At 44.3% G+C, this 25,196-nt stretch overlaps 1 protein-coding gene across 4 annotated transcripts in view; it reads left to right on the forward strand.

Moving 5' to 3' along the window:
• Nucleotides 1-25,196, forward strand: part of LOC127653800 (calcium-dependent secretion activator 1-like) — a 168,617-nt gene that overhangs the window by 125,463 nt on the left and 17,958 nt on the right. The window contains exons 18-22 of one of the 4 annotated variants that reach the window (XM_052140568.1): nt 1,672-1,778; nt 2,330-2,359; nt 8,466-8,622; nt 16,091-16,232; nt 23,649-23,810. In XM_052140568.1, the coding sequence (XP_051996528.1) occupies nt 1,672-1,778; nt 2,330-2,359; nt 8,466-8,622; nt 16,091-16,232; nt 23,649-23,810 (598 nt within the window). The remainder of the gene's footprint in view (nt 1-1,671; nt 1,779-2,329; nt 2,360-8,465; nt 8,623-16,090; nt 16,233-23,648; nt 23,811-25,196) is intronic. The other 3 variants (XM_052140570.1, XM_052140569.1, XM_052140571.1) reach the window with 3 other exon arrangements.

The raw sequence follows: 25,196 nt of genomic DNA on the forward strand, positions 1-25,196 counted from the left end.
TAACATGACATTACTATAGGTGGCATTTTGAACATTCATTATTAGTATTAATAAAATGAAACATATTATTAAAAATCGCTACATTTTAATTCAATTTTCTATCACAATTCAAATAAAATGTTAATTCAGGAGTTGAATTCAGTTCTGAATTACAATATACAATCATTAAAAATATATATATATATATATATATATATACCTGACAATGAAATTGAGATTATAAGATTTTCTAAATCACTCAGAGATATTTTCCTTCTTTCATTCCCAGTCCTTATTTTATTTTTTTATTTTTTTGACATGTCCAAAACATTTTGGATACATTGAAAATAGATAAAGTATTAAACATGGATGATGATAATCACAGATTGCTTAATCACAGGTTATCATCACATCCATTGTCATTACTTTATCATGTTGTGTTGATGACATCATGGCTTTAGGAAGAGCTAGAATGAGCTTTGATCTGATTTTAATGTCCACAGACTGGTGAGTGGTAAACTATAGTGCAGCACCCCACACCTAACATTAATAACCAGAGAATTCAAGAGACCAATACCAATGGCATAAAAGTGAACATATCACAATCTAGACACCAAGAGTCAGGCAAAATGATAAATAAGTAATGCACTCCATGACTGCAATAACAGTCAATAAATTAAAGATTACCTGTTTTTTTTTTCTTCAGTGGAGAGCTCAGCTATGCTGAGTTGGTCTGTATTTTTTAGTCTTTTTGCTTTTATGTCATTTCCATTCATCTTGTTCAGACCAAACTTGATTATATATTAAAATCAGAAAAACACTATTGTTTGTCCTGCTGTCCTCATTTCATCAAATTGTTGTATATGTCTAATGGTCTGGCCTGCTCTTTCTCTCATGTGTTGTCCTTAAATTCTAGACAACAGTGTTAGCACTAAGAAATTCCAGTTTTCTCTTTGAGAAAATTTAAAGGTAGTATTATTAAGATTCATTAAAATTACAGCTATATAAGAATAAGAATTGTATACAGTTGCCCCAAAAATGATTTAGACACTTTAGCCACACTTCAGAATGTATAGTATGAATGTTATTGTATTAAGGAACAAAATGTCTAACCAAATGGCATTTACTTTAAAGAAAATAGAATAAACACACTTCTCAAGATAAACATTTCACAAAAAGATGTTTGTTAGGTATTAAGTGAAAAAATATATTTAAAAATATATATATACTGTTCAAAAATAAGACAATTAGTGGAACTAAGAAATGTTAGTTCTAGTGTAATTTGTTTGCAAATGCCACTTGGTTTGATATTTTGTATCTAATGCAATAAAATACATACATTTTAAGTGTGGCTCAAGTGTCCATAAGCACTTTGGGGCCAAAGATTTTTATAATAACTCTATAATAATGAAGTTATTAAGCAAAATTGTTCCTTTAAAGCAAATCACTTCACAAATCACTTTTACACTTAGAAGGTCCAGTTAGGATCCATTCAGTTAGGATCCATCTATTCTTCAAGTGTTATGATTGTCATCAACAATATTGTCATTTCTGCATGCACAGTTAGCTATGTATGACCTTAGCTTTTTCAGACTGCCTTGTAGTGTTCATGACATCAAAGATTCATGGGAAAATATGTTATAAACCTGTTTATTATTAACAGTTGCTCTTTTTCCCACCACTGTGCTCCAGAGAATGTAGCTAATCTAGCTACACCTGCTAAAAAACTGGAACACGTCATCCGCCTGGCGGAATTAGTCATAGAGGTTCTCCAACAGAACCAGGACCATCACGCAGAGGTGTGTCTGGTCTACCTCTCTCTTTTTCTCTCACATTCACACTCTTTTTTTCCTTATCTAGTTTATTAATGTATTCTATGAATATAGCATTGATTTAAATAACTTTAAAGTTCTTCTCTCAAATAAGAACATCTGTACATTTGCCACTATACAATTTGTATGGTTGAAGTGAATTAGTAAAGCAGCAAGATTTCACTCTAACATGAGATCCAGTTTCTCCACCACTTTCCTTGGATGTGTACACTAAAGGCAGCCCCAGAATACAAATTGTTTCTGCATTCTGGATGTTTGACAAATTCTTTTTATTTATTTTTTTTTTATAAAAAAAGATGGAACACTATAGGTGTGTTATAAGAAGTGAGCCAAGTAGGGTTTCCAGTCAATAAATATTGGTTGCATTCTTGGAGTAGTCAACTAGTTACACTAGTTGACTACTCCAAGAAAAAGTATATAATTGGCATTATTCCAAGCTGCAATTTTAAAGTATCAGGTAATCCATGGTCTTCCTGAGATTTATAGATTTACTGTATCTTTCTGAATATGCTTAACAGGCTGCGGTCACAAGTACAGGAGACCAGTCGGTACAGTATCATGTTTCTTTTTTTCCCTAAGTTGTCATCACATAGTGTACCTTTTCCCTCAAGCATGTCAATTAACACACATAAGGGCTTTTCTGTTATGTCTGGGTGGATGGGGTAGTTGGAAGAAGATGCTTAAACAGTGTGATGGAATTAGAGTAATAAAGTGTTCAGTTTTGGTCTTCTGAATTTCTGGGAAACTATTTAATTAAAGCTGATGAGCAAAATATTTTTAGCTTTAACATTTAAATGCAAATTAAATAGATTGCATACCCAAAAAAGAAAATTCTACCATTGTTTACTCAAGCTGTTTCAAACTGGTATGACATTCTTCATTTTGTAGAACAAGAAGTTTTAAAGAATGTTGATGCTTTCAACTCATTCTCATTGTATGGCAGTGCAACTTCGATATTCTGATATAAAGAACTCCTTTTGTGTTCCACAAAATTAAAGAAATTCATACAGGTTCTGAAAGACATGATGGGTAGTAAATGATGACAGAATTTTCATTTTGGGTGAACAATTAATTTAATTAATTGTTTATGGTAAAACTACATTTATAGACTCACACAAGCCTTACTCTAGCCAGTTTGTACCAAACCATCCTTTACATATAGATCCAATAAAAATATATTTCTCATCCAAAATTTGTACATAATAAACATTTTGTGCACACATTAATATTTGCACATACATCATACATTTTCATGTTTTTCTCACCATTCAAACCATTTGATGGTGTTGTGCAGGGAAAAGAGGTATGTGGTCAAACTGAATGCAATGAAAAAGCCCCTTACTGGCTTGTGCATGAGCTGTAAAAGAGTTCCCTTTGCCCTGTAATTTCCTATTCCTCATGATATGATGGAATTGTTTGCCGTGTCTGGCATGGGTTAACTCATGGGCATATTAATTCCTCAGCATTGTGCCTGTCAACTGCCTTCAAAGTACTTGTAAGTCTTTCGTCCCCACTGGCAAGTTTGTCTTTGAATGATTCATTTGCTTCCAGGGAGATATTTAGATATTTGCCCACTGTGACGAGGAGGAGGGCGGGAATCGGGCTAATCAGACGGGAGGAGGATAAAGACTAGCCGGAGGCGCCAGTTCAAGAGAGAGGGAGAAGCATGCGGCCGCATTGCATGTGTGTCTTTATGTTTATGTTTGTTTATGTTGAGTTTCTGATTAGATTTTACGTTGACTGTTTAGCCAGTTCCCGCCTCCTCCTTGCCCACCTTACCTCGTTACATTTATGCCGAAACCGGGAGGGAGGAGGGATGCGCTGTCACGGAGTCCTCGCCGCTGCCGTCCGCCAAAGGAGCAGTTTTTTACTAGGGTCGGGGGTTTGGTCACTGCCGGCCGCCGAGAGCTGGAGGAGCCACTGCCATCTGCCGAAGAAAGGAAGGAGCGGTTCCTTCCACCAGGGGCCGGAGGACTCACTGCCGTCTGCCAGGGGAGGAGTGAGCTGGTATCCGCCAGAGGGCAGAGGAGTGGTTGAGGACCGGGCGATAGCACATCCGGGAGCTGGCAGCAAGTTTTCTCTCTCTCTCCTCTCTCCCTCTGTGTCTCCAATTGCCCTTTCCCTCTTCCCACGCCTCTCCTCGTCTGTCCCTCAAGTTCACAGAAGGCGAGGTGGACCACCGGCTGACAGAACGGCCGGAAGTGCAGTGTCTCTGTGTTTGGTCAGACCGGTGGCGCCCCGGCCTGAATCGGGCAGAGGAGGAGTGTGACGAAGAGGGGGGCGTTGCCAGGCCGTGAGAGCGAGATAAAGGGGAGCTGGTGGCGGCAGTTCGAGAGAGAGATGCACACGGCCACACTGCATGTGTGTGTGTTTGTTTATGTTTGTTTTATGGTAGTTTAAGTTTAACATTACATTTTATGTTTACTGTTCAGCCAGTTCCCGCCTCCTCCTTGCCCATCCTTTATCAGTTACAGTGGTGCTGAAAGCCGGGAGGCAGGAGGGATGCGCTGTCGTGGAGTCCTCTCCGCTGCCATCTGCCAGAGGAGTAGCCGCGGCTGTCTGCCTGGGGACGGAGGGGTCGCTGCCGGCTGCCGTCTGCCAAAAAAGGGGAGGAGCAGTTCCGTCCACCAGGGGCCAGAGGACTCGCTGCCATCTGCCAGGGGAGGAGCGTGCTGGCATCCTCCAGAGGGCAGAGGAGCGGTTGAGGACCGGGCGACAGCGTGTCCGGGAGCCAGCGTGCAAGTTCTTCTCTCTCTCTCCAGCACTCCTGACTCTACAGCTTATCTCTCTCCCACTGATTGGGCCATTCAGCATCAGGCACACACACTCACAGCCCGGCCACCCCCTCCTCCTCATCACACCCACCCCACCACTTGTTGTGTCACCCTAACTTTTCCCAATAAGCTATTTTTCCCTAAAGTTTATTTATTATATATTCCACAGTTGGTGTTCGAACTCCCTCTGAAGGACCAAACCAATTTCATAACCCTCTTCCTAGGACCTCTCTTGCTGATAGAAGTTAAAGAATTAGTTCACCATAAAATTACAATTCTATCATCATTTACTTACTCATGTCCCTCCAAACCAATATGGCTTACTTCCGTGGAACACAAACAATTTTTTATGTGTACTGATTGCTCATTTCCATGCTATTACAATGAATGAGGACTGAAGATTTAAGGGGACTTGAAGCTTCAAAAAGGATCCAAAAGAATCATAAAGTAGTCCATATTACTTGTGCACTTCTAAAGTCATATTATGTTTTTACATAGCAACAAGACTGATATGTAAGTCATTATTCACAGAAAATCTTGACATCCATTTCAGCTCTTCTTGGTGTATTCATGAGAGGTTATTAGAGTATATTGTGCTTTAGTTGTATGGACCACTTTTACAATACTTTTTGGTGCTATTGTTTCCCTTTTGAATCTTGAAAGCTTCAAATTACATGAGGATGAGTAAATAATGAGAGGATTTTCATTTTCATACCCCTTTAAAAGTATAGTTCATATTAAACATTTTACTCATTAGTCAATGGGGGCATAACATGTACTGTTGTCCTGTTAGCAAATGCTTACACCTACCCACTTCAATATATATATATATATATATATATATATATATATATATATATATATATATATATATATATATATGCATGTGTGCAAGAAGGGTCTTGGAGAAGGAATCATGGGTTGCTTGGATTTAGCACATCTCTCGCTCTCTCCCCACTTTCTACACTCATTTGTCTAGTTAAACTCAGCCTTACACTGCAAAAAAAAATCATCTTATTATCCTGCAAAAATATCCTTAAATCAAGAAAAATTACTCGAAGCAGTTTAACATAATATATTCTTGGATAAAATCTTTTGCCCAAAGGGTAAGAAATATAAACTTGTTTTTCCTTCGAATCAAGTTTTTTTAATTACATTTTTTTTTTTACCCCATTGGCAAATCGTTTTTTCTTGTTATATGTATAAACATTAGTGAATTTTGCTGGATTTTCTGAAAACAAGACAAAATATCTTGTGCTATTTTGCTTCTAAAGAAAATGTGTCTTGTTTTAAGAATGTTTAGATATTTGGATTTTGTAGTGCGTTGCTCAGCAACCCAGTAAATTCTATATTTGTTGAACACAAATTTATGACCAATGTAGTACTTTTAATAGATAATTATGAAGAGTGCAGGTAAGTGAAATGTTAAGGCTTGCAGTCCCTTTGCTGAGAGGATTTGGGGGAAATGTTCTGGGGCTCATTGGAGCTGTTTGTTTTATGGGTAAAAAAATTGACATAGCATGCAGCTTGGGGAAGGATTAAGCTTCTTAAAAGGCTGATCAGTTCCCTGAATGGGTATATCACTGATCAGTTTTTTTATTAATTAGAAGAAAAGTGTTTCATGCCAAGACTACAAGCAAGCCTGATTGATCTTAGAAACTCCAGATCAATATCCCAATACAGGCCCAACATTTCTTATCACTTTAAGAGATTAAAGCACGGTGTCTGATTAATATTTAGTCATACTGAATACATCAAGTTCTCTTTGCAAAAAGCTTGCTTGCAGTCTTTGGTGAATCAGGGAGTGCAATGTTGCATGATCGCAAGACACATCCCCATCCCAAGGTTAGGGATGCAGTGATGTGAACTGTTGAACTACATCTTCCATTTGGAGGGCAAAAGCATGCAGGGATTTTTACCTCACTTGCATGAGAACTGCACCTCCTCTGGCATCTTGACTCCTCTGGCAATTGACCTGATAGTTGGAATGTTGTTATAAAGTAGAGTGACCACTGGTAATTTATGTACAAACATTTGCAACACATGATTTAAGGTTTATTCTTATAAGATAATTTTGGAATCGAATGACTGGCCCTCTCTTTGAAGAATGTTGTGTTTCCCTTATTTGGATTAATGTGTTTTTGGAGGGTTTCTTGAGATGTTTTTGAGATATGCTTATCTTATTATATCTTATTAGTGAAATACTTTTCACCATATTTAGACTTTGTTTTAGAATATACTGTATATTGTTGAATTTTCTGTGTTGCAAATTTATAAATAATTTAAGGTAAAGCCCATGATATTAAATGTGTCACCTTTACCCTTGTAAACTGGTTTGTTGAATGCCTTCTATATTTAATTAACATAATTAACACACACACACTCTGTTGATGTACTATCTATCTATCTATCTATGTATATGTATATATATATACGGGTGGCCAAAAGTTTGTAATAATGTGCAGATTTTTATATAATGTGATTCTTTCAGAAGGAAACTGGTACTTTAATTCACCTAAGTGGCTTTCATCTTATCACAAAGTATAGTCAGGACATTACTGATGTAAAAACAACACCATCACTATTTGAACAAAGTTATTTTTTATCAAATCAAGAGAGACCCCATTTCCAGTAGCCATCACTCCAACACCTTATCCTTGAGTAATCATGCTAAATTGCTTATTTGGTACAAGAAATCAGTTGCCATTATGTCAAACACAGTTGAAAGCTGTTTGGCTCATTAAATGAAGCTTAACATTGTCGTTGTGTTTGTTTTTGAGTTGCCACAGTATGAAAAAGTCTGGCATGTCTTAAGATCAATATTAGGTCAAAAATGGCAACAAAAAAAAAGAAACAGCTTTCTCTAGAAACTCATCAGTCAATCATTGTTTTGAGGAATGAAGGCTATACAATGCTTGAAATTGCCACAAAATAAAAACTATAAAAACAATATGAAGATTTCATATAAAGGTGTACACTACAGTCTTCAAAGATAAAGGACACCTGGCTCTAATAAGGACAGATGTACAACTAAACAAGATGATAAGTCCATCAGTGTCTCAAGTTTGAGAAATAGACGCCTCACATGTCCTCAGCTGACAGCTTCATTGAATTCTACCCACTCAACACCAGTTTCATGTACACCAGTAAAGAGAAGACTCTGGTACAGGCCTTATGGGAAGAATTGCAAAGAAAAAGCCACTTTTGAAATAGAAAAACAAAAAGAAAAGGTTAGAGTGGGCAAAGAAACAGACATTGGACAACAGATAATTGGAAAAGAGTGTTATGGACCTGAACCCCACTGAGTATTTGTGGGATCAGCTACACTGTAAGGTGCATGAGAAGTGCCCGACAAGTCAGCCACATCTATGGCAAGTGCTACAGGAAGCGTGGGGTGAAATGTCACCTGAGTATCTGGAGAAACTGACTGCTAGAATGCCAAGGATCTGCAAAGCTGTCATTGCTGCACGTAGAGGATTTTTTGATGAGAACTCTTTGAAGTATTTTAAGAAGTTCTATTTGTTCTAAGTTCTAAGTTTAATTTTTCATGTTATCAATGTCCTGACTATACATTGTGATCAGCTGAATGCCACTTTGGTCAATAAAGGTACCAATTTATTTCCGACAAATTCTGAGCAAAGAGAGCAAAGTCTGCACATTATTCCAAACTTTTGGCCCCCAGTTTATATATAGCAACATTTGAAGTTTTAAGATAAAGAGACATTTTGGTATTAATACACTTACCAAGTACAACACATGAAATCTGTTTATGGCAGACATTTAACCAGTTTATACACTTTTTCTTGGCTGAGATAATATTATACAGTCTTGATTTCTAACTTTGTGTCTTTTTCCATTCTTCTTTCACTGGACATTCAAGGCCTTTGCATGGTGGTCAGACCTGATGACGGAACATGCTGAGAACTTCCTGTCCTTGTACGGTGTGGAAATGGATGCTGCCCTTGAGATCCAGTCTCCTGAGAGCTGGGACAGTTTCCCGCTCTTTCAGCTTCTTAATGATTTCCTCCGTAATGACTGTAAGCACATCAGGGTTCTCCATGTTTTTCCACACTTGAGTTTTGAAAATTAATATCATTGCCAGCAATTTTAAAGTGATAGGTCACCCAAAAATGAAAATTCGCTCATGATTTACTCACACTCCTGGCATCCCAGATGTGTATGACTTTCTTTCTTCTGGTGAACTCAAATGAAGTATTTTAGAAGAATATTTCAGCTCTGTAGGTCAATCAAATTGAATGGGTGCCAATATTTTGAAGCTCCAAAATCCACATAAAGGGAGCATACAAGTAATTCATATGACCCTAGTGGTTAAACCATGTGCTCAGACAAGATGTGATGGGTGAGAAACAGATCAATATTTAAGTAATTTTATATCATAAATTCTTCTCCTTACCCAGTAGGAGGTGAAATGCACAAAGAATGTGAATCACCAAAAATTTAAGAAGGAGAAAGTTAAATAATGATGAGAGAATTTTCAATTATGGGTCAACTAACCCATTAAGTCCCGTTCACACAGCAAATGGCATTGTTGCTTGGTGTCGCTAGTCTCTGTACTATGAAGTCACTAATGGGAGTTCCTACCGCTGTCGCTCTAATGTTAATGGTGGACTGCACTTCTAGCCAATATAGCTTTTTAAATGGTGATTGCAGATGATAATGCTGGTAAAAACAAGATATCATTATTGTTTGACAAGGAATCAGTTCTCTTGCCTTTAAAACTGAACATTCTTCATTGGAGAGCATTTATACAACTTGCGGCAGTGCTCGTTGCATCATATCAGTAATAAGACAAACAATTTATTAAAATATGTGTCAAACTCACTCAGAATGCTGCCAATTTCTGACAAGATTTCCATGCATCATTGTTTTACTTTATCCATGCATGTGGTTACAGACGCAACAGGCGCATTCTGGGCCATGTATGTACCATCGCGTCCAGACCCATGGGGGGGCTGGGTGACTCTGAGAAGTAGAGTTGACATTGCGCTGTCTGTTGAGAGGAGAAGAGGTCCACTTCTGCCCTGTAAAATCTCACCCAGATTTGTTCCACTACCTCGGGGTGGAGTTTCCACTCCCCCGTTGGTATTTTCTGTCTGGACAGTAAATCTGCTCCCACATTCAGGCATCCAGGGATATAAACTGCTCTGACTGACAGGAGCTTGCCCTGGGTCCAAAGGAGAATCTGACGTACCAGAGTGTTCATCTGGCATGAACGTAGACCTCCTTGATGATTTATGTATGCTGTGTTGTCCACCCGCAGCAGGACATGGCGGCCTCTCAAATGCTGGAGGAAGTATTTCAGGGCCAGAAATACAGCCATCAACACGAGGCAGTTGATGTGCCAATCGAGCTGATGACCCTCCCATTCCCCTTGAGCTGGATGCCAATTAAGACCACTCCCCAGCCCCTCAGGGAGGCGTCTGTCATTAGCAACTTGCGACGGCAAGACGCACCTAGAGTGGGACCCAAAGTAAGGATCCGGAGTCTGAACCACATAGAAAGGGTACGAAGCGCACAACACGTAACCCTTATTAGCCTTAGGGGACTGGCCCTTGGATGAAATCCAAGAAAATTGAATTCTGTAGCCTTTTTTTACTGTTCTTAGGACCCACATAGAAATACCTGGCAGAAGTTTCCATGCTGCCAGGTTCTCTGAGATGGGTATTCATTTTGACACTTCCTGTTAAGGGGATGTCAAGAGTTCTTTGTCCTGGACTAAGGCAGGAAGCAGCAGTACACCCAACATTTCGTTGGAAGCCTCTAACTTCTGAAACACCAGAGGTGGCGGGAATGGAGTGGTTTCTTGGGGGTATCAGGAGGGTAGAAGTGGATGATACATGTGCCCCGTCCCGAGGGAGGCTTCCCCCACAAGGCTGGGTGCAAGACCGTCAGGGTTTTTTCCTCTTAGAAATGACTACCCTGAGGTCTCTGTCCTCCAACTTGGAGCGTTTGGGGGTCTCTTGTTCGCGTGGCCAGTATAATTGAAGCCTGGCCACCGCACAAGTAATCACCTCGAGTAATTCCTCCGATTATTTATTATCATGCCCTGAGAATGCTCTGAGGTGGGTAACACGAAGTCCGCAGACTCAAGAGATTCACGGTCCCCCTGAAGAACCGAAGAGGCGACGCAGCGTGCTTCAGGATCACGGGAAGGACCAGCTGGATCTGGGGAGAGAGCGAGCAATAGGGACGGACCCAGAGGTGTGGACTCGAGTCACGTGACTTGGACTTGACTCGGACTCGAGTCACTAATTTGATGACTCGCGACTCGACTCGACAGAATCAAAAAAGACTTGCGACTCGACTTAGACTTTGACAGCAATGACTTTCAACTTGACTTGGACTTCAACCGTCTGACTTGGAAATACTTATACTTTTTAAAACCAAAGATAAGAGTTGTATAATTAAAAATGTGCAGTAAATCAACAATTAATTTCCCAAATAAACGATTAATTTGAGTTACAAATCTGCATGTCAACGCTCCTTATTCAACCAATCACCAATCAGCTTCCACGAAAGCTGGACCAAGTTTGAAGACCGCGGCACGCATTTAAGGACAAGGACACAGCAAAAATAATTCCAAAGGTGATATAATTGGGATATATTGAATACAGCGTTAAAGGCAACAGAAGGATTGCAACATGTAGAACCTGTGGTTCCAAAATTACAGACACCTCATCGACAACGTCCAATTTTGTGAGGCATCTGAAAATCCACAGACAGAGGTAAGTTGTTAACTAATTTACGTCAGCTATGGTTCAGTAACATACGTGTCTATGGCAGCACATGGCAGATTTACAGGCTAACAAAGTCTGCATATCGAACCGCATACTATTGTTTTACTACGGTCAGTAGCATTTAACGTTTTATAGCAATTGGTGTAATGGACTAAATCTACCCAGTGTTTTATCATGCTGTTGTATGACCTCGATAAAGGAACTGCATGACCACACACATGTTGGTGCTTTTTGAGCATAACTGTTCAGAACGTGCATGTAAACACATTTATTCATTTGCGGACGCGCTGGTCCTCTGTCAGGTGTTTAGCTATATTTATTTAATTATATTGGTTATGGTTCTAAAAATCACAAAACCGATAATTTACTCTGTTCGCAGCCGTTTACAGTATATAACTCATATATGCAACTTAAATGTCTGCAATTAGCCACTGCCTGGTAATATTTCAGATTTCATTCACCAGTTCAGCACGTTCAGCGTCATTTCATATGAAGGCCCAAACCTGCATAAATAATAAATTAATAAATGTAATAATAAAAAATAAAGGAATAAATGTCTAGATAAAACAAATATAATTCGTTTTTAATTAAATTTATTCCTGAATTTATTATTGTTAAAAATTAATATAGAAAATAATAAAAGGAATAAAGTCATACCTTTTAATTATTTATTCATTTATTTTGCATATTTTTTTATTTGTGTTAATTTATTTTTTATATTTCTTTATAGGATTTGTTGAAGAAACAGCTCCGCATTTATTTTGTGATTGTAGTATAACCAGTAAATCTTGGATTGACTTAAGCTCTTATGTTTTTACAATAAGCCAATGGTAAGCAGGACCCGCCCACATCATTATCATACAAGAGACAGAAATGTAAGGATAAATACAAAAATAAATAAATGTGGGAATATTTAAATATAGAAATAAATACATGTGGGAATAAATAAATATAAAAATAAATGAATGCATAAATAAATAATAAAAAAACTAAAACAAATGAAAGAATACAATTTTTTTTTAAAGAATAAAAATAAAAAAGAGAAAATAACAAATAAAGGAAAAAAAGTCATACAAAAATAAATTCAGGAATAACTTTCATTAAAAACTAATTATATTTGTTTTATCAAGACATTTATTCCTTTATTTATTTTCTTATTATTACATTTATTTATGTATTTATTTATTATTTTTTCATGTTTTTTCCTAAATACTTTCACTGCGTGTTTAGAGTAAAAGTTTGGTTTGCCTTAAAGTGTCCAAAGATAAGATCCATGTATCATCTTTATTACCCTCTTTGGTCTTTACAGGTAGATATCGATAAAAAAAAAAAGATAAAATTAGATTATAAATTAGAAACTTCTAGATAAAATGAGTATAAATTTAATATAGTAATTAATACTCTGATACTAATTTGCGCAAAGCGCACTAATGACTTGTTTAAGACTTGAAGCTAAAAGTTGAGGACTTGTAAATTGACTTGGACTTTACTTGGACTTGCCTGCCTTGACTTGGGACTTGACTTGGGACTTGCCTGGCTTGACTTGGGACTTGACTTGAGACTTTAATGCAATGACTTGAGACTTACTTGTGACTTGGAAAACAATTACTTGGTCCCACCTCTGGACGGACCCGTCTCTCACTCCTCAGCCAGATCCATACGAGAGCCCCACGATGGAAGTGTGGGCACTGACTCTCGGAAGTAAGCAAGACAAGTGCGAAGCATTTTGACTGAGAACAGATCTCAATGCTCACACCCGCCCCACCCCAACGCAAGAGCAGCATGCTCTTCCCCCAAACACACAAAACAAAACTGGTGTGTGTCCCTCTCAGCCAGAGTGTGGCTCAGCACTGGCTGCGTGCGCTCGCTTGTGAGGAGCGCTGTCATTGAGACTGAGTTGAACTCCATTCCGAGAAAAGAGATGCTCTGAAACGGGAAGAGCTTGCTCTCATCCTAGTTGACCTGAAGCCCTAGGCGGCTGAGGTGCTTGAGCTAGAATCAGCTTGTCATCGATGTCATTGAGTACACGGATGCCCACTTCCCTTAGTGGGGCATGGGCTGCCTCTGCGACCTTCGTGAAGGTGCAAGGGGACAGTGAGGAGCCGAAGGGGAGGACCTGGTACAAGTACGTCGGCCATCGGACATGAGCCGTAGGACAGGTCTGTGTCAAGGCAAAATTGAGACGTGAAAGTACACGTCCTTCAGGTCTACTTCTGCAAACCAATCTCGATGCTAGACGCACGTTAGAATACGTTTCTGCCTGAGCATCTTAACAGGAGTATGTGTGAGGCCTAGTTCAGAACTCGCAGGTCCAAGATTGGCCGCAACCCACTGAACCAATGTCAGGAAGCAAAGATGCGTCCCAAAACAGTTGTGCTGAGGGGAAACTCAAAGCACTTATCTTGCTCCGCACACCCGGCTGGGTGCGGGAAAGTGACTGAGGAGGAGGTCCTATGGAGGCGTCCTCTAGATTCGTCACGACCAGCCTGCCGGGAGTCTACAGTCGAAGGCGTGGAGGCGAAGGGACTGCGTCCACGGTGCCATGACTGTAGTTGTTTGGTGCCAGGCTGAACGGAGTGGTCTAAAGGCCTCACTCTCTGTGTCGATCATCTCAGGAACGCTTGGGAGCCTTTCGGGTCCACGAATGGGTTCGTGAGACGGGGGCTTCAGCTTCCTGCGGGGAGCTCTACACTGGGGCTGAGAGCTGGGTCTGGGTTGGGGCGGAGCTGCCTGAGCTTTCGCAGTCACAGGGGGACAACCTTGGCAAACAAACGGAGTACATGCTCTTGAGCGACGAGGAGGCATGATGTGTTGAATGACCCGAAGTTGGCAGCCCAGTTGAGTCCTCAGCGTCAGACGTCACAACCCTCTCCGATGCAGCGGAGATATTCTCATCCAGCTCGGGGGGTCTGAAGGAGACATCAGACTGGCCGTGGGACGAGCCGGTCTCGCATCGGACACGGACGGGGGCAAACGAGCGGGCTGGGGTGGTTTGTGGCGATTTACCCGGCGAAACTGAGCCCACTGCATTCCCCAGGCGCGGCAGCCTCAATCCCGTAGGAAGAAGGCGTGGCGGGACAGCTGAAGTGGCTTTCCCTCTGTGGAAGGAAAGCTGTGACCACAACCTTGCCTTGGTCATGTTCTCGCAATGAGAACATGAACCATTCATATACACTGCCTCAGTGTGATCGCAGCCCAGACACGTGAGGCAGTGCCCATGACCGTCAGAAGCGGAGAGATACATGCCGCATTCAGGAACTACACAAAGGCGGAAAGGCTTCTTTAAAAGACACGTCTTTAAAAAGACATTCAACGCCAACATGTACTCTTTCAGATAAAATACTCTTTTAGAGGTTATTTGCTCTTTTAGAAGTGCTGTTGAAGTGCCCAGTGGTGTAGACTGCACTGAGACTGTAAGATCCAACAGCAAAACTCTGCAGAGGTGAGTGGAACAGTAGTGGAAATGTCAGCTTCTGAACACACAACAGCTCCACTCTGAAGAAAAAATCTGAACGAACAGCCGTATTTCGCCCTCCTTTGTACTGTTCGGCATTTTTTCATTGGCCTTTTCTCAAGTTCAGAGGCAACCGAGGCTCTCAAGAGAAACCCCTAGTGTCACTACATCGACACAATGTCGAGTGAGTGACAGAAGCAGAACAGTGAAATCCCTCACAACATGTTATCTTCACTGTATTGCCTGCACTCAACTCAAGTATGTCACAGGAGATGAATTACGTAAACTCCACTGCCTTCTCTCCCATTAGTAGTCACTCCCAAATGTTGCTCATCATTTGAATAAAGTAAGACTTTTCTCAACTTTTTCATGTCACTTGCCATGCCGAAGTCGACAACTGTCACTGTCACTCGTGTCACCAGAAGTTTCTGTGATCTCATTGAAAGTGAATGAGATTGTGTTGCTCTGTGTCGCTTGTGGTGTGAACGGGGGCTTTATAGAGTAAATAACCAAAAGTAGCAGCACGACAGTTGCTCAGCTGTTTTGGAATCTTTTTCAGTAACGTGCTACTTAAGCAGTAGCGATTTAGCAAGACAAAATGCTACAACTGTGTTATTATGCTACATTGCATTGCACACACAGCTTTTTTTATCAAATGTGCTCTCATTCCAAATCCCAAATTTTTTCAAGCCAGAAAAACACAGCACTGATTAAACTATAAATTCTATCATTGTATTGGTATTAAAAAATATATATTATCTCCTTAAATACCCATTCACATTGTCAGTGATTTTGTTGCTGGATGCGACAAGAGACAATTTATATTCAATGAGAGCAGGCAACTTCCAGCAGACAGCATGAATGGGGATTAAGGAGCCAGAAAGACCTCATGCTGCTGAAATTGCTCTATACTGAATTTCGAACCACTGCCCTCAGTGGCCGAAGCTGGAAGTGTTGTTGTACATATGGGCAAATGCTCCAGTTTGCAGATGAAATGTCCAAAGAGTTGTGCCAAAAGCAATTGTAAAGTGAGGTGAGATGGTGCTTGTGAGTTATTCAGCAGAATAGGGTTGAACATTCAGTAGCAACATGTCGATTTCCTGTGTGATTGTGTAATTACTGTTAAAGAACAGTTTGACTATAGTTTAACTACGAGTGGCTTGTAGCTCGGCAAGCTGCAGATTCTAAGTAGCTTCCCAAACACTGATTGACACACTGCAGTGATAATGTTTTTTTAAATGTAAAGCTCATAATGTAAAAATTTTCATTTTATGTTTGTATCTATTTTTGCAGATCACCTGTGTAATGGAAAGTTTCACATACATCTACAGGACCTGTACGCCCCTCTTGTGGTGCGATATGTTGATCTCATGGAGTCCTCCATCGCTCAGTCCATTAACAGGGGATTTGAACGGGAGTCATGGGAACCTGTAAAGTAAGACACCACTTCCTCAACAAAGTGGCGGGTGACAGTGAGACAGAGCCTTTCAGGATAAAAGCAACAAATAAAATACAAAAATTAAAAAAATTATTCAAATATATGTGACAGGCATATCCTCATTCCAAGGATATGATGATTGTCTCCACAAACGTTGAAATTATACAATAAGGTTATTTTATCCATTTAGAATTATTACAAGTCCGAAACGAGTTTGTTTATGCCAGTGGAACCATATAAACCTTTTTTTTTTTTTTTTATAATTATTATTATTAATAACGTCTAGGTTACGTATGTAACCTCCGTTCCCTGATGGAGGGAACGAGACGTTGTGTCAGAGAAGCAACACTAGGGGTCTCTCTTGAGCGCCGATATTCACCTCTGGACTATGAAAAAAGGCCAATGAGAGTTGGCAACCAGTATTTGCATGTCCCGCCCCCGGACATACGGGTATTTAAGCGGCGCAAATACGGGAGTTCATTCAGGATTTTTCGGAGGAGCCGGAAATGGTCCGGCCACAACAGTGGCTCGGCTCAGCGACGTGGCAGGGGAGACACGACGTCTCGTTCCCTCCATCAGGGAACGGAGGTTACATACGTAACCTAGACGTTCCCCTTCTGTCGCTCTCTCCACGTTGTGTCAGAGAAGCGACACTAGGGGTCCACTTATAAAAGTGGCATGCGCTGAGCCGTGTACGTGAACTGCTGATACAGGAGCGAGCAGGTATTCTTACGTGTAGGACGACCAACTGTATCAGGCTGCACGTACCCTTCCCCAATGCCCCATTTAAGCCATCAGGATTCCTTATCGTTACCCTGGAGGGGAACAAGGTGCTGGCCGCCAACCTGGGAACGGGCCAAGCCTGGCCGGGCCTCTTTCTCTCTATGTTTCTCGCATAGAGCAACTAAGGCCGGGGCCCTTACACGCATTGAGGGAAGGGGGTCTTAGCCCTTATCCAGGGTGGAGAAGACCCTGCGGAGGCCACGCCTATCCGAGAGGGGAGGCAAGTTTAAGTGGCAAAACCATCAGAGGCCTGCTTAGGGCCTATGTGGAAAAGTCGGTGCGGTGGTGGATCCAGCCTCATAGAGGGGGGAACATACAGCACGGCAGCCGAGGCAGCCATGACTGCCTAAGGGAAACACGGGACTCAGCTCGCCAGAGGGGACAGAACCGTGGTGTTACACACAGGGGGAGTCCGAAGGAGGCCTTACCTGTGGAGCACCTATACCGGTACAGGGTAGCTTGCGGTACCCGCAGTGGTTTGGGTTGGCGAGTTCCTCCGCTGAACTGCGACCCACGAGGGCTAGGGAGGAATCGACCAGTGTCCCAAACCTGAGATCTCCTGGGAATGAAGGCGCACTGTTTCCCCTGGTTAGGGGGAAGGGCGCTAGGTGCAAGCGATTCACCCGGTCAGATCGTGGGCGTGCCACCGAGTTCTACGGGCTCGGTACCTGAGAAAACACGGGACGATACTGACTCAACTCGGAGATTGTAGAATCTCGCAAAAGTGTTTTGCCCACTGCTCTACAAATGTCTGCTAGGGCAGTGCCCCTAGCCAGTGCCCATGAGGACGCAACACTCCTGGTGGAGTGAGCTCGGACCCGCAAGGGGGGGGCACGGCCTGAGTGTGATAAGCCAGGGAAATGGCGTCGACAACCCAGTGGGCAAGTCTCTGCTTGGAGACAGCTTTCCCTTTCTGCTGTCCCCCAAAGCAGACAAAGAGCTGCTCAGAGCGTCTGGTGCTCTGTGTGCGGTCCAGATAAATGCGTAAAGCATGTACTGGACACAGCAGTGAAAGAGCTGGGTCTGCATCCTCCCGGGGCAGCGCTTGCAGGTTCACTACCTGATCCCTGAAGGCCGTGGTAGGAACCTTGGGCACATAGCCCGGTCGCGGTCTTAGGATCACGAAAGTATCTGCCGGACCGAACTCCAGGCAAGCATTGCTAACAGAGAATGCACGCAGGTCCCCGACCCTCTTGATGGACGCGAGCACGATCAGCAGGGTAGTCTTGAGAGAGAGGGCCCTGAGTCCAGCTGAGTCAAGCGGCTCGAAGGGGGGTCTCTGGAGTCCCGTAAGGACGACCGAGAGATCCCAGGAGGGGAGCAGGTAAGGCCGGGAGGGAGTTATCCTCCAGGCACCTTTTAGGAACCTGACGATTAAGTCGTGCTTACCAAGAGACTTGCCGTCTATCGTGTCGTGGTGGGCCGCGATAGCGGCGACATACACCTTGAGGGTGGAGGGGGACAGCCTCCTCTCCTGAAGAAACACGAGCACTGACCTAACTGCGCACTTCTGCGGGTCTTCGGCTCGGGAAGAACACCAGTCCATGAACAGATGCCACTTTAGAGCGTAGAGATGCCTGGTAGAGGGGGCTCTGGCTTGATTGATTGTATCTATGACAGTCGGTGGTAGGCCAGCTAGATCTTCCGCATCCCGTCCAAGGGCCAGACGTGGAGGTTCCAGAGGTCTGGGTGCGGGTGCCAGAGCATGCCCCGTCCCTGAGAAAGAAGGTCCTTCCTCAGGGGAATTCGCCAGGGAGGGGCTGTCATGAGGAGCGTGAGGTCCGAAAACAAAGTCCGGGTAGGCCAGTAAGGGGCTACCAGAATGACTTGCTCCTCATCCTCCCTGACCTTGCATAGCACCTGTGCAAGAAGGCTCACTGGGGGGAATGCGTACTTGCGCAGCCCCGCAGGCCAGCTGTGTGCCAACGCGTCTGCCCCGAGGGGAGCCTCTGTCCGGGCATACCAGAGCGGGCAGTGGGAGGTTTCTTGGGAGGCAAACAGGTCTACCTGAGCCTTGCCGAACCGGTCCCAAATCAGCTGGACTGACTGGGGGTGGAGCCTCCACTCTCCGCCAGGCAAGCTTTGTCTTGACAGCGCGTCCGCTATCACATTGAGGTTGCCGGGGATGTGAGTGGCGCGCAGTGACTCCAGTTGCTGCTGACTCCAAAGGAGGAGACGACGGGCGAGCTGTGACGTGGAGGGAGCGTACTCCGCCTTGGCGGTTTATGTAGGCTATGACCGTGGTGCTGTCTGTCCTGACTAGGACGTGTTTGTTCCGAATTAACAGAAGAAACTTCTGCAGGGCCAGAAAAACAGCCAGCAGCTCTAGGCAGTTGATGTGCCAGCGCAGCGGGCCTTGGTTCCACCGGCCTGCGGCTGCACGCCCGTTGCATACGGTGCCCCAACCCAATTTGGAGGCGTCGGTTGTGACCAGAACGCGTCGGGACACCTGCTGCAAGGGTACTCCTGCCCTTAGGAAGCAGAGGTCTGTCCAGGGTTTGAAGGTTTGGCGGCAGGCAGAGGTAACTTTTATGTTGTGCGTGCCGTGGCGCCATGCTCGTCTCAGGACTCGAGCCCGAAGCCAGTGCTGAAGTGGTCTCATATGCATCAACCCCAGCGGCGCGGCCGCCGTGGAGAATGCCATATGCCCCAGGAGCTGTTGGAAACGTTTTAGCGGGACCACGGCACCTGGCTTGAAGGAAGCGAAGGAGGCATTTCAGCACTGACTGAGCACGTTCGTTGGAGAGACGTGCTGTCATTGGGACTGAGTCTAACTCCAGACTGAGAAAAGAGATGCTCTGGACTGGGGAGAGCTTGCTCTTTTCCCAGTTGACCTGAAACCCCAAACGGCTGAGGTGGCTGAGCACCTGGTCTCTGTGTGCGCATAGTAACTCTCGGGAGTGGGCCAGTATGAGCCAGTCTTCGAGGTAATTGAGTATGCGTATGCCGGCCTCTCGGAGCGGGGCAAGAGCTGCCTCTGCGACTTTCGTGAAGACGCGAGGGGACAGAGACAGGCCAAAGGGGAGGACTTTGTACTGATACGCCTGGCCGTCGAACGCGAACCTTAGGAAGGGGCGGTGTCGAGGGCGAATTGAGACGTGGAAGTACGCTTCCTTCAGGTCTACCGCTGCGAACCAATCTAGATGCCGGACGCCAGATAGAATTTGTTTCTGGGTGAGCATTTTGAACGGGAGTTTGGACAAGGTCCGATTGAGAACTCGCAGGTCCAAGATTGATCGTAAGCCGCCGCCTTTCTTGGGTACAACGAAGTAAGGGCTGTAGAAACCCTTCTTCGTTTCGGTTGGAGGGACAGGCTCTATCGCGTCCTTTAATAAGAGGGAGGCGATTTCTTCGCGCAGGGAGAGGGCATGTTGGCCGTGTACTGCGGAAAAATGTATGCCCACGAAGGGGGGCGGAGACCTGGCAAACTGAATTGCGTAACCGAGTTGAATGGTCCGGTGCAGCCGGCGTGACGGGTTGGGCAGTGAAAGCCACGCCTCTAAACTCCTTGCTAGGGGCACCAAGGGGACGGGTTTTTTGGACGTACCCGGCGGGGCTTCGCAGCGGTGCGGAACAGGTAACGCGGCGTCGGGAGGCAACGTGGCGTCCCGAGGCTCTGGTGCTGAGAATAAACTCAAAGCACTTACCTTGCTCCGCGCACCCGGCGGGGGGCGGGTTCATGACTGAGGAGGAGGTCTGGTGTTGGCATCCTCTGGACTCGTCTGAACCGGCCGGCCAGGGAACAGTCGTGGCGCTGAAGGCGGGGACACCGCGTCCATGGAGCCGGGACTGTTGAGGCCTGAAAGCAGAGTGCCGTGAGAACGGCATTTGTGGGCCATGTGCCACAGAGACAAAGGAAATAGCTCTTTTATTGAGAATTTGGGTACCGCAGCCCGTGTTAAGGGGTGCGGCAAATGAAAAAACAAAGGATTCTCCTCCCGGCCCTCCACCGGGGGACGGAGCGGTCTTACCACCTCCGGAGCTAACGTCTTGGGCTCTGGGTGCGTTGTCTCAGGAGCGCCTGGGAGCCTTCCGGGTCCTCAAGGGGGTCCGTGAGACAGGGGGCGTGCGCTTCCCGCGGTTTGCTCAACGCTGGGGCTGAGAGCTGGGCCCGGGTTGAGGCGGAGCAGTGCCTTGCCTTCTGGCCGCGGGAGGACGCCCTCAGCGAGCAGACGGAGCATGGGCCGTGGCGGCAGGCTTGCGGCGAGGCATGATGTGAGAGATGGCCTCCGTCTGCTTCTTCACCATGGAGAACTGCTGGGCAAAGTCCTCGACGGTGTTGCCGAAGAGGCCGAACTGGGAGACAGGGGCGTTGAGGAAGCGAGTCTTGTCAGCTTCACGCATCTCGACCATGTTCAGCCACAGTTGACGTTCCTGGACCACTAGCGTGGCCATCGCCTGCCCGAGCACTTGCGCTGTGACCTTCGTCGCTCTCAGGGCGAGGTCGGTCGCTGAGCGCAGTTCCTGCAGTGTGTCGGGATCAGGGCCACCCCCGTGCATGTCGCGTAGTGCCTTGGCTTGGTGGACCTGCAGGAGAGCCATGGCATGCAGGGCGGAAGCGGCGCGTCCGGTGGCGCTGTAGGCCTTCGCTGTCAGCGAGGAGGTTGCTCTACAGGTCCGGGAAGGGAGTACGGGCGACCTCGCCAGGTGGTAGGGGTACCGGGGCATAGATGGATCGCAACCGCCCTATCCACCTGGGGAATCGCCTCGTACCCATGGCGCGCTCCGCCATCGAGGGTGGCGAGGGCGGACGAGCCTGTGGCGATGTGACGAGTGGAGAGGGGTGCTCTCCACGAAGACGTCAGCTCGTCATGCACTTCCGGGAAAAACAGGACCGGGGGGGCGAGGCTGTGAGCGGCACCCAGACCCCAGGAACCAGTCGTCGAGCCGTGATGGTTGTGGGGAGGATGGAGGGTTCCAATCCAAGCCCACGCTGTCGGCTGCCCGGGAAAGCATGTCCGTCATCTGTGCGTCGGTCTCAGCCTGGGCGTGCAGGCCCGAAAGCGGCAGCCCAGGGGAGTCCTCAGCATCAGATAACCCGCCCTCCGATGCCGCGGCGAGCTCATCGGCTTCCATCGCAAGAGGGTCGGCCGACTGGCTGTGAGGTGAGTCACCGCTACCTCGAGCACGGACGGGAATCAACGAGCGTGTCGGGGCGCGGGTGGTCCGAGGGGGCGTACCCGGCGGAGTTGCACCCGCTGCCATCCCCAAATCGCCTCCCTCGCCAGCCGCATCGTCCTCAATCCCGTGGGAAGAAGGAGCGACACGGGGGCGGCTGGAATGGCTTGCTCACGGTTGTAAGCAAGCCGCGACCGCAACGTTGTCATGGTCATGTTCTCACAGTGAGAACATGAACCATCCACAAACGCAGCCTCGGTGTGATCGCTACCCAGACACACGAGACAGCACCTGTGGCCGTCGGAAGCGGAGAGCACTCTACCGCATCCAGGAACAACACAGGTGCGGAAGGGCATATTTATAAAGACGCGTACTTAAAAGGACGTTCAACGCCGCTGTGTTTTGCTCTTTTAGAGGAAATTACTCTTTTAAATAAAATCACTCTTTTAGGGAAAAAACTTGTGAGAGTTTTTAAATCTGCACTGTCGATGCGCCCAGGGGCAGGAATGCACAGCCATGCAAACAGGAGAAAGCCGCTGTTGTGCGCCGTAGAATCCAACAGCATGCAGCAGAGGGATAACAGGAACTTGGTGTGTACACGCAGCAGTTGCAGACACGACCATCGGCTCCGAAGAAATTTTCTGAATGAACTCCCGTATTTGCGCCGCTTAAATACCCGTATGTCTGGGGGCGGGACATGCAAATACTGGTTGCCAACTCTCATTGGCCTTTTTTCATAGTCCAGAGGTGAATATCGGCACTCAAGAGAGACCCCTAGTGTCGCTTCTCTGACACAACGTGGAGAGAGCGACAGAAGGGGAACTGAATGCTATTTTTAAGTAGAGTGACCATTTTAACCATTCCTGATATGAGAAATCTGCCAAACATCAGAGGAGTTCACAATCTATCAGAATAGACTTAAACAAAATGCGTTTTATGTTCTAATCAAGTGTTCTGTCATACTTGATTTTGAATATTGATTTTAATGATTTCATATTAGCTTCCATTGAGCAGATAACATTATTTAGTTGAAGTGTTAACTTTAGAAAAGATAGAGCATATACAAATGTTCCATATGTAACAGAATATTATTCTGTCAACTCAACTGATGCCTCATTAGAAATACAGTTTGTCTCCCAGTGGTTTCATTCATTTGTTTGTCATCTGTTGTGCATGTGTAAAACCTCATGACTTCGAATTTCGAGTTGCTGTTTGTTCCTGTTGTTGAAAAATTCAGCTTTTACTTCCTTTTATGTATATGTGGTGTTGTCAATATTATTGACCATAAGTCCCTTTCTACTCAGGTCTTCTGTTTAAATGTGCTTCTGATTCCCTCCCTACATTTAATGGCCAGTTTTTATTTGTAAACTGTTTATGTCTTAAGATGGTCTTCTCCATTTCTCTGTTTCTCTTTTTTGTATTGTATGTCTTACATTGCTTATTTGCAGCATTCCACACTGCCACTGTTATGGATTTTTTTTTTTTTTTTCTTTTTTTTTTCTGTTTCTGCAGGAGTTTAACAAGTAATCTGCCCAATGTGAATCTACCAAATGTGAACCTTCAAATTCCCAAAGTACCAAATCTTCCCGTGCCAGTAGCAGGAATATCTGTTAACCTTCCACAAATGCCTAGCTTTTCCACTCCATCCTGGATGCCTGCTATTTATGACTCTGAGTGTGTATTCAATGCATTTACCTGAGATCTGATGAATTCAACAGTCTTCTTGGCATGAAAATGTTTTTTGGCAGTTAAGAATCATTGCATTGGAAAATATTGACACAAATCATCAACAGTTAACAGGCATACAAAGGAAGTGCTATATCAGGCTTTCTGTCTTATGGAAAGCATTAGGATAACTACAGGGCAATAAGATTTGTCTCTAAAATCATTCTCATGTCAAGTAGCCTGCAAAGGATTTCAGACTCTTGTGATTGTTTATTTGAAATGAGAACTGAAAAGCTCTTCATTTTCCTCAATGTGCATGTCATTGAGGTTTGACTGAGGTGGTGAGATCTGAATTGCAACCCAACCCTACAGTTAAGACAATGTTCAATACAATCTAATTATAATCCAATTTGATGATTTTGTTTTTCATTTACTTTAGTCCTTAAAGATCTCTCAAATCTAAAGTTAGACCATTCATTTTCTGTTGTTTAAGAATCTGTAAAGTTTTGTCCCAATTATTTGTCGCTCATTATGCACTCAATGTAAAAGATTTCCTCATGTTTTTCCTTCTTTATTTCACTTATGTCCAGATCAATGCCATTTTAGTCGATACTGAGATTCAGTTTTGGCATTTGCCTTCTAAAGTTCTTGCATGAATTTTGCTGAGACATTGGGGTTTATTGATTCTTTCATCCCAAGGACTGGTATACTCATTAGGCAACGGTAGGCCTGACAATGGTTAGAATAACATTTCTGGAGGACACATCCAAACTCTCAGACCGAAGCATAGTCTACAAGGGGCATCATTGAGGGTTTGTTTTATGTGAAATCATATTGCCTTTTTAGACCTCCTTAACATTAAATGTTAATAAGAGCACTAGCCTAATCTTAAAGATCCCATAAAATCAACAACTGGAGTTTTGTGGCTTTTAGTCCATGGGCTATATTTTTATGACCATGCTACACACAGTGCTATGTGCTGTGGCTGTGCACTGCGTATTATCTAATTTTCATGATAGAGCTAATTCTAACCTCATTTGTGGGCATGGGTGGGAGTGCTTGCACTATCTGTGTATGTGTGCAAACTGTAGGTGAATTGCATGTTAATGTAATGATGTTTCCCAAGAAATAGGTCATTGCGCCAATACGCTTCAGAACCACGTCTGTTTTCGGCACAACTCAGTTCCTGCATTTGCAGTTTTAAAGAGTCCACCAGTGGGTGGTAATAAAGTTCATGTCCAAAGTCTAAAATTCAATGCTTCATCAAATGATATCCCTGACAATCACTGTTAGTACTTTAAATAATTTAAAGTAGAGTGTCAGTAGAGTAAAATTATTCATTATACTTGCATTCTCTATAATTTAACAGAGCCTAAATCCAATTTGTCCAAAAAG

Source organism: Xyrauchen texanus, chromosome 13, assembly GCF_025860055.1.
Source record: "Xyrauchen texanus isolate HMW12.3.18 chromosome 13, RBS_HiC_50CHRs, whole genome shotgun sequence".
NCBI lineage: Eukaryota > Metazoa > Chordata > Actinopteri > Cypriniformes > Catostomidae > Xyrauchen > Xyrauchen texanus.